Consider the following 11912-nt stretch of genomic DNA (forward strand, 5'->3'; position numbering starts at 1 on the left):
AAGGTACAGCATAGAGAACATAGTCAGTGGCATAGTAATAGTGTTGGAATGGCGACAGATGGTAGCTACACTTGTAGTGAGCAAAGCATGACTTACAGGTAGGTTAAATCACTCTGTTGTACACCTGAAAGTAATGTAATACTGTGTGTCAACTATAATTTAAAAAAAACTATAGAGAATAAAATTGAAAGTCTTTCCATCCATTTATGTAGTGTGTGTGTGTATGTGTATATATATATATATATATACTATGTACACTATATATATAAATTAGCAGTATCACAATACCCATTTCCCCAAATCTATACCAACATGGATTGTTAACAGTCTTTCAAAAAGTTTTGCCAGTGTGATAGGGGAAACAAAACTCTATCTTGTTTAATTTGTATCTTTTGAATTACTAATGAGGTTGAGTATTTTTTTATGTGCTTATCAGCCATTTGTATTTCTTCAGTGAGTTTTTTTGTTCATATCCTCTGCCCATTTTTCTATGACTAGGCTTGCATACCACTTTCATAATACATTGATCCCAATCCTTTGTCTTTTTTTCTTTTATTTATTTTAACTTATGTTGAAGTATATTCTCTCTGTACCTCTTTGTTGAGAGTTGTTATAAATGGATATTGAATTTTATCTAATCCTTTTTCTACATCTGGGATGATCATATGAGTTTTAGTTTTCATGTTGCTGTAGTGTATCACATTTTATTGATTTGCAGATGTTGAAGCATCCTTACATCCTTGGAATAAATCCCATTTGATCATAATATACATCCTTTAAAGTAGAATTAAATGCAGTTTGCTAATATTTCACTGAGGATCTTTGCATGTATGTTCATCAGCAATATTGGCCACAATTTTCTTTCTCTGTGGTGTCCTTTCTGATTTTGGTATCAAAGTAAGGCTGGCTTTGTAAAATGAATCTGGAACTGTCCTCCTCTTCCTTTTTTTGGAAGAGTTTGAGAAGGATTGGTAATAATTCTTTTTTAAATATTTGGTAGAATTTACCAGTGAAGTCATTTGGTCCTGGGCTTTTGTTTGTTGGAAGGCTTTGAATTACTGAATTCAGTTCCCTTGCTAAGAATCTGTTTGTTCCAATTTTTTTATTTCTTCATGATGGAGGTTTGGAGGTTGTATGTTTCTGGGAATTTATCCATTTCTTCTAGGTTGTCCAATTTGTTGGCATATAATTTTTTATAGTAATTTTTTTGATTCTTTGCCTTTCTGTGGTACAGGTTATAACATCTCATCTTTCATTTCCGATTTTGAGTTCTTTTTTTATCTTTGCAAATTTAGCTAAAGGTTTGTCTATTTTGTTTATCTTTTCAAAAAACCAGCTCTTAGTTTCATTGATCTTTTCTATTGTCTTTTCAGTCTCTATTTCATTTCTATTAGTTTTTTAGTCTCTTTGTTATTTTGTTCCTTCTACTAACTTTGGGCTTAGTTCTTTTTCTAGTTCCTTGAGGTATAAATTTAGGCTGTTTGAGATCTTTCTTGCTTCTTACTGTAGGTATCTATCACTAGGAGCTTCCCTCTTAAGAACTGTTTTTACTGTAGCCCGTAGATTTGGTACATTGTATTTCCATTTTTCTTTGTCTCAACTTCAAGTTTATTTATTTATTTTCAGAGAGAGAGTGCAAGCAGGGGAGGGCAGAAAGAGAGGGAGAGAGAATCCCAAGCAGGCTGTGCACAGTCAGCACAGAGCCTGATATGAGGTTCGAACCCATAAACCGTGAGATCATGACCTGAGTTGGAACCAAGGGTAAGACACTTAACCAACTAATCCACTCAGATGCTCCTCACGTAATTTTTTTAATCTCTCTTTTGATTTTCTTTCTTGGTTTTTCAGTCACATGTTGTTTAATCTCCAAATATTTGTGAATTTTCCTGTTTTCATCTGTAACTGATTTCTAGTTTCATACCATTGTGGTTGGAAAACATGTTTAATGTGATTTCAATCTTAAATTTACTAAGACTTGTTTTGTGGCCTTACATACAAGCTATCCTGGAGAATTTTTTGTGTGTGCATGAGAAGAATATAGATTCACAGTATAATTTTTAAATTTATATCTTAGGTAATTTCAAATTTATGTTTATGTATGGTATGAGCAGGAATCTAACTACAGTTGGGCCCAGTTGACCTAATACAATTAATTGATATCAAATGCCTCCTGTTCATATTCTAAATCCTATTGATCTAATTTTTTTTATTATTTTTATTTTTATTTTTTTATTTATTTTTTGCATATTTTTATTTTATTTTTGTTATACAATTTATTTTTTTAACATATGCAATTATTTTCCATCATTTACAATACAGTAGTTATAATGACACTCCAAACAGAAAAGCAAAGTAAAAAATCAAAACCCCCACTTCTATTTCATGTAATTAGACTTATACAGAAATTAGAAGGTTAGGTACCAACTAGTTAATCACCTAATTTGACAGCTGTCTGAAGTGGCAATTGTAATATAGCAGCTTATCTATGATACTTTCAAGATGCATGATATAATTTATTACTTGCCCATAAGCTAAAACACCTATTGATCTAATTTTATCAGTATAATCCTCTTCCTATTAGTGTCTTTTTATAGTATGTTCTGTAATCTGATAAGCCAGTCTATACATTATTTTTCTTTCTTTAAAATATTTTCTTGGTTCCTGTAAAAATTATTTATACATAGGGATAAATTTTAGAATTAATTATCAGGCTTTGTTTTTTGTTTTCTTTTGTTTTTTTTTTAAACATTTTTTTCATGTTTATTTATTTTTGAAAGACAGAGAGATAGAGCGTGAGCAAGGGAAGGGCAGAGAGAGAAGAAGACACAGAATTTGAAGCAGGCTCCAGGCTATGAGCTGTCAGCACAGAGCCCGACGTGGGGCTCGAACTCACAAACTGCGAGATCATGACCTGAGCTGAAGTTGGCTGCTCAACCAACTGAGCCACCCAGGAGTCCCCAAGAATTAATTATCAGGCTTTGAAAGAGCCTTTGGGATTTGGTCTAAAACATACTTGTAGTATATTTTTAGGTGAAAACAAAATCAGCTCACAAATAATCTATATACTATCATTGCCATTTTGTTTCTAAAATTACACGTGTGTGTGTGTGTGTGTGTGTACTCAATATATGACAAAATATGTAGCAGTGGTTATCTCCTGATGCTAATATTACAGTTGATTTTTTTTTCTTGGTGCTTTTGTTTTCAAATTTTTCTATAATACATGTGTAATACTTTTTGAATTAGAAAAAACCTGAAAAAATATTCAACTAAAATGTATCCATTAGTAACTTTGTGATTATCTACTTAACAGAAGCCAAATTGGAATAAAAAATATTTCCCAGGAAATAAGTATGTGACTTGTAGAGAGTGAAGTGCAGATACCCGGCTCACAGTATAAATCAGAGATGTCCAGAATATTCCTGGGAAAGACTGAGATGGGAAACTAAAGCAATACAACCTCGCAGCCTCCTCTGTTACTTTGTGTGGTTGACTTCAGTTCTGTTCAAGAGATTTGAGAATAATGGCCTTTTCACCTAGCAGTATTTCTGGATTATATTTTATGCAGCTGTATTTAAAAGGCACTTTGCTTCTTTGGTTTCCCCATTTCAGAGATTCATATTCACATGACACAGTCAGACCTTGAGATGTGTCAAGACTTAGAGTCTAAATCTGGTCCTTGCACGTCCTGGTCTTTCAGTCAACATTTAACAGAATGAAGATTGCAAAATCTGTTCCCAACTCTTTGATATATTTGAAGAAGCCGCATGCTAATTCTTAGCTCACAGCATGTGAATTCTGTCAGCAGTGTAATTAAAACTTGGTTCTTAAGGGGCACCTTGGTGGCTCAGTTGGCTGAGCGTCCAACATTGGCTCAGGTCATGATCTTATGATTCATGAGTACGAGTCCTGCATCAGGCTCTGTGCTGACAGCTCAGAGCCTGGAGCCTGCTTCAGATTCTGTGTCTCCCTCCCTCTCTGCCCTGCTCATGCTCTGTCTCTCTCTATCTCAAAAATGAATAAATGTTAAAAACATTTTTTTAACTTGGTTCTTAAAAGGAAAAAGAAAAAACTTGGTTCTATTTGTTTTTTAATTTGCATCCCCTGTAGATTATACCTACTTATCAATGATTATAACAACATCTAACATTTATCATTTTCTGTGTGTCAGACATTGTACTGAGGTTTATATAAATATCTCATTCGGTCCCTATCATACGGTGTTGTAATTGTCTGCTTGTGTGTTTTCTTCTATTAACTTAATGTATCTTCAGGGAAAAGACCAGACCCATTCCATCTTTCAGCACCTTGCAAGTAGTAGGCCCTTAATAAGTGTTGGTTTAATGCTTGAAGGAATGTCCAAGAGAGTGTTTGAAACAATAGGAGGTTAGAATAATACTTCTAAGCATCTTAATGTTTCTCTAAATAATCTCTTTAGCTAAATGAGCAGGTAGTCTTTGTACTGAGCAAAAGTGGTATATAGCAAATGGGGAACGTCTTTTAAATTATAAGTGTCCCTAGGACAAAGACCATTACACAAGATTAAGGTCCTACCTGAGGTCGTACATGTACCCCTTTCCCTGTCCTGGGCAGGGGTGTGACATTGGCACACAGTGGAGAGAATGAGGGGACCGGAGTTGGAGCCCTGCTCCAAAGATCACTCACGGACTATTTACACTTTCCTGGTGGTTAACGTTGATACAGGAAGACTTCACATAGAAAGCGCCTCTTTTTTTTTATTTTCCACTCTATTAAGACATAATTGACAAATGAAACTGTGACATATGAAGTGCACAACATGATGATTTTATAGACATTGTGTGAAGATTCCCACAGTTGAGGTAATACATCTGTCATCTCACATATTTCCTTTTTTCCCATATGAGAACACTTAAGTTCTACTCTCTTAGCAAATTTAATTCTATAATATGATGGTTTCAACTGTAGTCATTGTATTATACATTAGATCCTCAGACCTTATTCACGTCATAACTGAAAGTTTGTACCCTTTTGCCAACTGCTCCGTTACCCCCACACCCCCAGGCCGTGATAGCAACCTTTGAGTTTGACTTTTCCCCCCAGATACGACTTATAAGTGATACCACGCAGTGTCTGTCTCTCTGTCTGGTTTCTTTCACTTAGCATAAGGTTCATCCGTGTTGTTGGAAATGCAATTTCTTTATCCATGGACAATAATTCTTAACCCATTGCAGACAGGATCATTTTATTTTATCTGAAACCCATCTCTTCTTTCCCTTTTAGCTTCAGAATGAGCTAGAAAAAGGTGAGCGGGACAATGCAGAACTGCAGGAGTTTGCCAATGCCATTCTCCAGCAGATAGCAGATCATTGCCCTGACATCCTGGAGCAAGTGGTCAACGCCTTGGAAGAGTCATCCTGACCCTGCCTGAGGGGGAGTGGCCGGCCCAGCAGCGTCCTATAATAAATCCGGGCGCCAAGAAAGAAGAGCTGTAAGGAACAGGCACCCAGGAGCTTCTTGGCACCCAACAAACACTACAAACTGTATCCTATCTTGGTTGGTCCTTCAAGTGTGATTCCAGCACCCTCTACAGCTGTCATCTTCACTCTGCCTTTCTACTTTGGATATTGTCTCAACACTAATTTTCTTGATGTGCAGGGCGGGTAAGTGGCCAGGTTTCCGTGAAGAGCTGCCATCTGATCATGAACAGTGGAGGACTGTGGAAGCCGGTGGCTCTGCCCTTACAGCAGGACATGGAGTAGAGAGCCCGTTGACCCTCTGTCTTTGACACAAGACCTAAATCTGGAATCTTCTTGGAGTTCAACTATTGGAAGAAACTTCCCAATGGACCAGAGAGCTGAGTGTTCTAATATCACAACAGGTGCTTTCTCCTAAAAAGGTTAAAAAAACATCTTAGAGAGGGGAAAAGAGAGAACAGGGACAAAGAGAAACTGACTCTTCTTAGTGTTTCTTTCGCTCACTGTCACATGTAATGTTTCCTGCAGGGGAGCTATGAGCAGGCCTCCTGAGGGCGTAGTGAACACTAACACCACAGGTTTGGAGTCTTCACCCAGCCTTGTGTGTCTCACTCATCCTTGCTCTTCTCAATCAGTTAACAAGCGGATGGTGTGAACAGTTCTCCCCGGTCCCTCCTGTTGAAGACCTTTGGCCTTATTATACTCTGTCAGACCGCATATCTCAGTCTGAAGAGAAGAGGGGTGTGACCTGAGGCCTTGCCGTCGACCACCTGCTGCTCCGCTTCTGTAGAAGATGACCGCTCCTTGGGCCCAGGCTGGTTTCTCCTAAGTGTCTCCCTCATCAGCATTGTAGGCCCCTGAGCCCCAAAAGAATGCTTCTGCCTTCCCTCCACCCATGTTCCGTGCTCTTGCAGCCCAGCAGTTGCTGAAGTTTATGACCCACCTTCTACCCTCTTAGTTTTGGCCTTGATGTGCGCTCCCAGAACCGTAGCCTCGTGCATTGTCTGGAACTGCCCTTCTGGCACAAATGAATGTTTCTCATCCCCCACACATTCCTTCCTCCATTCTTTCATTCAAATAATATGTATGAAATGCCTACTATGTGCAAGTCACTGTTAGGTACCCATCCTTGAAAAAAAGTTTCCTTTTAGTGAGGAAGGAATGTAAAGGACTCGCTGAGACATACCTTGGGTGAGTCACAGCAGTAAAAGGCTTACCTTTCCTCTCCCTACTCCTCCTTAGTAGCATTTATCTTTTTCAGAAAAAAATCTTTCACAGATGAGCATTTGTCACTGTAATGTAACTGATGAGTTCAGGGTCAGGGGGCTGAGAGACATAGTTGCCTGCAGGGTCTTATTTGGTGGTTCAGGATTTTTGTTTGTTGTCATTACCCTGCAGGAGTGTAGTGTTTGGGGCAGCCCCAGTAGTGGATAGTGTTTTCTTAACACATCCCTGTACACCACGTGGAACTTGGCTAACTCCATGTTGCAAATCAGAAAATTGACCCTAACGTTGCAAATTCAGTAGAAGATATCGGCATTTTGAAGGGCATTTTTCCCACGCTTAGACAATGGCAGTCATAAATAATCAGGCCCCAAGAAAGAGACCACTTAACCCAAATGTAGCCTTTAACCACCTCTCCAGCCAGACGCCCACCGGGTACTCACATCTTCTGATAAGAGTTGCTGGGCTAAATGCTTTTGTCTTGCATTTTCTCCTTTCCCCCTCCCCAGTTCCTCACCCAAGAATGATGCTGCCTGTAAAGTCATCACAGCCTTCAGGCCAGTATCTTCCCACCAGCAGCCCTTGACTGTCCCATTAACTTATATGGTCATATCTCCAGCTGCCCGGATTCCCTGCTGTAAAACAGCCTCTCCTGTGAGAAGCTGTAGAATGTTTCTAATTGAAGGTTTAAGTGGACTCTGCTCATAAACTTCTTACTGAGATGCTTCCTGATAGCCAGGCTGGCCAGAAGCAGGGGCAGTGGGAGATGTAGGGGTTAGATAGTAAGTGGTGGTCATTTGTGGTCAGTCACCTCAATTCCATGTATTTATTGCACTGCCCATAAATCATGTAGATAGCCCCCAGTATTTTAGGCCTGGAGTATTAGAATCTCACTTTATCTACCTTAATGCAAAGAACTGAGGTATGATAATACCCTTCACAGGACTACAGGAAAACAGAGAAGGCAGGAGGAGAGGCCATCCCCCAAGAGGTGGCCTGGTCCTGGTTGGCGGTTCTCCAGCAGCTTTGGCAAGGGAAGGCATCAAGCAGGTCTCCCTGGGTCCTGCTCATTCTGTCTTCGCTTTCGAATACAATACCTGTCACTTTTGCCCACTTGGTGCATGACTGTCAGTGCACCTCCTTTCTTCCCCTTTTCATTTCAACCCTTCCTGTTGCTTCTCCTCCAAAACTTCATTGAAGTCCTCTGGACAAATGCTTCTGAAAAGAAAAATATCTGGGGCAAATATTATCTGTGTGATCTCTGTGAACCACAGCAGGGATCTCCTTGGTTCTTCTTGGGTGGTCATCCTAACATCTCAGATGGTTCTGGGGACTGTTTGGTTCTAGATGAAAGTAGGTTCTGGCTAAACTTTAGTAGTGAGCCTGACCAGACTTTGCTATAGGGACAAAATGAATACAGTGTCCAGCACTTGGAGTACCTTATTGAGTTGAGATCATTCATTGAGCCAATTTTTACTACAAGCACTATTCCTGTCACACAAAGACTTAACTTTGCATGACTTTCTGGTGTTCATGGTTTCACTAGATCACTTAACTGCTGCCAAAGGTCTCTAGCCTTGAAAACTCACTGCAGGTTGCCTACCATGTTCACCAAACTCATCCATTCCATTGGCAAGTCTGGTTGCCACTTAGCACTTAAGATCTGTACCCCAAATCAAGGTGATCGTGAAAGGGTACAAGAAGAGGAAGAGTGGGTGGGATCCAATGTGGGGCTGGAATACGATGTGATTTTCTCATCTTTTCATATACCTCTCTCCCAGGTACTCACTGAGTTCTTGATGAAGTATCTGAATTGAGATTTACAAGGACTGGGATACTATTTGAAATGGAAAAGATTTTAAATAGGCTTTACTATATTAAGAAATACAAATGGGAATCCCTAAATCCATCTCCACTCTAACCTTTCACCTAGTATCTTATAACCTAACAAAGATCAAAGTGCTTCTCTCTCTTCCTTACACTTGGTCTCTGGAAATATTAGCGAAGCAAACTGGACCGAAGACTGCCTTCAGTGTCAGTAGTGGCAGTGGGACTTGGCACCTTTTGTCAATAAAGTCTCTTTGGTTTTCCTCGGGAGCTCATTGGCCCACCCACTCCTGAGAGAGAAGAGGAAGTCATCACAAAGTTTCAGTCATCCCTCCCCTGTGACATTCAGGATTGGCATTTGGATTTGCTGCTAGAGTTCCGCTGATCCCAGAACCATCCTGCCCTCCCCTTTGACTCCAGCAGCGAAGCGTAGGCCCGCTGGCTGCCCTCAGGGGGTTTGAGAAAAAAGCAAGTCAAGGAATACGTTGCCACATAGAATGTGACCCTCATGTGGCTCTTCCTAAGTTCCAGTGAGCCCTGTGTCAGCAATATCAGGAACTCCCGCGTCTGCCTCCCCAGCCTCATCTCCCACCTGCAGGAGGTCAGAGCTGCAGAAGCAGGGAAGGAGGCGGTAGATGCAGTGTGGACGCTACCCTTCGCAAGCCTGCAAGGCCAACCCCTCCATCACTGCCAGTCCCTGGGCTTCTCAGGACAGCAACTTGAACTGGTCAAAGAAATGTTTTAAAAAGAATCTGCATTTTCCCCATGCAGACTAGGGGAATGTTTGGGCAAGAAAAACACACACACATTACAGGGAAATCCTTCTGAACAAAATGGCTGTCTTTATTTACTCTTTTTAAGCAAAAACTGTTTCCAAACTTTTTAGTGTCAAAACTGTAACCAAGCGTCTCCTGATTTCTTCCAACGTGTTTGGTGAGTGCTGTGACCCTATTGTAGGTATTTCTTCTGACTCTTTTGGGGGAAAGGTGGTTTTAGGGATTGATTTAGGGGGAGCGGGTTTTTGTCCCATCCCACCTCCTCTTTGTTTCTCTGCTTGTCGATATTGTCTGTGTGGTTCCGAGCATTGGGGCAGTTACCTTGTGTCCATTGTCGAGATTATTAAGATATTAAAAAGTAGTTTGTAGAACTGAAAAGTTAAAGAGCTGTGTTTTTAAAACTGCAAAATGATATCATGTTAATAAAGGAATTCAAGCTATGGGGCAGCCAGGCTCCTCCCCCTCCTCCCAAGTTGGCTGAGGTGGCACCTGGGCTAGCCACTTGGGAAACATGATGACCACCCTCTAGGTAGGGGACTGCCTGAGCAAAAGAGACAACTTCTGAGTAACAGGAATTGGGATCTGGGGCTTCGAGAGTCCCCACTGTGCCAGAGATTTCCTGTCCCTTCCTCAGGACCTCTGGGTAGAGGTTTCAAATTTTGTGACCCCATAACCACCGCCAAGTCCACATTGGTCCCAGCTCAGTGTGCCTAATACGTGTGGGCGCCGGGCTTGCCTCGGCAGCCCCACACCTGGCAGCCCTGTACAGGCCGCAGAACCTCTTTCCTGCCCACTCGGTGCTATCTCATCCAGTGACCCGTGCACTATGGGCCAGCCGTGGCCAGCCTGGAGCCTGCAATCCAGGTGAGTGAGCTGTACTCAGATCTCAGTTCCTTCTGGCTTCCGTCCCTCGATTCCTTCCCTTTAAGCTTTTTAGACCCTCCATTTCCCAGGCCCAGGCCATCTCTCTTGGCCCTAGAGATGCCCTGATCAGGAAAGGACGGGACCCTGCTGAAGCCAGAGAATTCACGCTGGGCCAGAACAAGCGCTCTGCGCCCAGCCCTTCTTTCCACACCGCACCAGTATTGCATTCACGCTCCAGGGCAGCTCGACCTACGTGCGGTGACACGCCTCCCGTTCCGGCCTGCCTGCACGCGCGGGACTAGCCGACTAGCCCAGGAGCCTGCTGAACACACCGGGACGTCCAGGCTGAGGACTCGGGGGTCTCCCTGGGATTCGCCCCCTCTGCTTTGGAAGAGGGGTGCCGCACTTTAGTGAGGAGCTGGGGAGCACTGGGCACTGACTCCTAGCTTGAGTTCCTTTTGGTGACAGTAGCAGCCGCAATGATGGTGTCTGTGATGCAGATGCACCTGCTGCCTTCAACTGTGTGCGTGTGTGTGAGTGTGTGTGTGTGAGTGATGGCCAGAGTCATGTTACTGACAGGATAACGACATTACAAAGAAATTGTGTTATAGTCAACTTTGCCTTGATAATTATTGTAAACACTTTGTCCATTTTTTTCTTTTTTATTCACAAACTAAATCCATCAGGAAATTATAAAGTTATTTAAAAATTGTGTGCTGTCTCTTTCTTTGAGTCTCATTCAGTCTGATAATCCAAGTGAGATGAGTCCTCGAATGCTGGAAAGGCAGGGAGAAGCCAGTGGTCTCCCAGAGATTAACGCCGTTGGGGGGTGAGTGGGGCCCGGGGTTAAGGTGGAGCCAGAGGAGCCCACGGCGGGCGCGGTCCTGACAGGCCTGGCGGGGGCGGGGCGGGGGGGCCGTCCTCAAGTGAGTAGGCCTCCTTCAGGCGCCCATCTGAACTCTGGATTGGCAGCCCCCTGAGTTGCTTCCTTTTTTTTAATTTTTAAAAACAACTTAATGTTTATTTTTGAGAGAGCATGAGTGGAGGAGGGGTAGAGAGAGAGGGAGACACAGAATCCGAAGCAGGTTCCAGGCTCTGAGCTGTCAACACAGCCCGACGTGGGGCTTGAACTTATGCACCACAAGATCATGACCTGAGCCGAAGTTGGACACTTAACTGACTGAGCCACCCAGGCACCCCCTGAATTGCTTTTCAAAGTCAATTTCTACCTCCTTTTCTCCCTTACATGCTAGGCCCTGAGCCAGTTTCCCCATTTCGCACCTGTGCTTCTGGAGCTCATACTCAGCACAGCTGAGGTGGTTTCATTCAGGACTGGGACTCAAGGGGCGTCTGGGTGGCTCCTTCAGTTGAGCAACTGACTCTTGATTTTGGCTCGGGTCAAGATCTCAGTTTGTGGGATCAAGCCCTGAGTCCAGCTCTGCACTGACAGGGGTAGAGCTTATTTAGGATTCTCTCTCTCTCTTTTTCCTTCTCTCTCTCTCTCTCTCTCTCTCTCTCTCTCTCTCTCTCTCTCTCTCTCTCTCTCTCTCTCTCTCCCTCTCCCCCCTCCCTCCCTCCCTCCCCTGCTCATGCTCACTTGCCCTCTCTAAATATACACATTTTTTTTAAATAAACATTTTTTTTAATTGGGACTCGGACTTCATGGGGGTGCATCTGATGTATTAGTTTGGGGATGTGGGATTTGTAGGAATCAACAGAAGGTGCCAATACCAAGAGTAAAGGAACCAGAGATCCTGTGCTTGAA

General features: G+C 42.4%; 1 protein-coding gene across 2 annotated transcripts in view; it reads left to right on the forward strand.

Annotated features, from left to right (window-relative positions):
• The window catches only part of ERC1 (ELKS/RAB6-interacting/CAST family member 1), a 516785-nt gene extending 505926 nt beyond the window's left edge, over positions 1 to 10859 (forward strand). For both annotated transcript variants that reach the window (XM_029953456.1, XM_029953457.1), the window contains one exon: positions 5263 to 10859. In XM_029953456.1, the coding sequence (XP_029809316.1) occupies positions 5263 to 5400 (138 nt within the window). In that variant the 3' untranslated portion in view covers positions 5401 to 10859. The remainder of the gene's footprint in view (positions 1 to 5262) is intronic.
• The last annotated feature ends 1053 nt before the right edge of the window (positions 10860 to 11912 follow it).

The sequence above is a fragment of the Suricata suricatta genome, chromosome 10, assembly GCF_006229205.1.
Source record: "Suricata suricatta isolate VVHF042 chromosome 10, meerkat_22Aug2017_6uvM2_HiC, whole genome shotgun sequence".
Taxonomy (NCBI): domain Eukaryota; kingdom Metazoa; phylum Chordata; class Mammalia; order Carnivora; family Herpestidae; genus Suricata; species Suricata suricatta.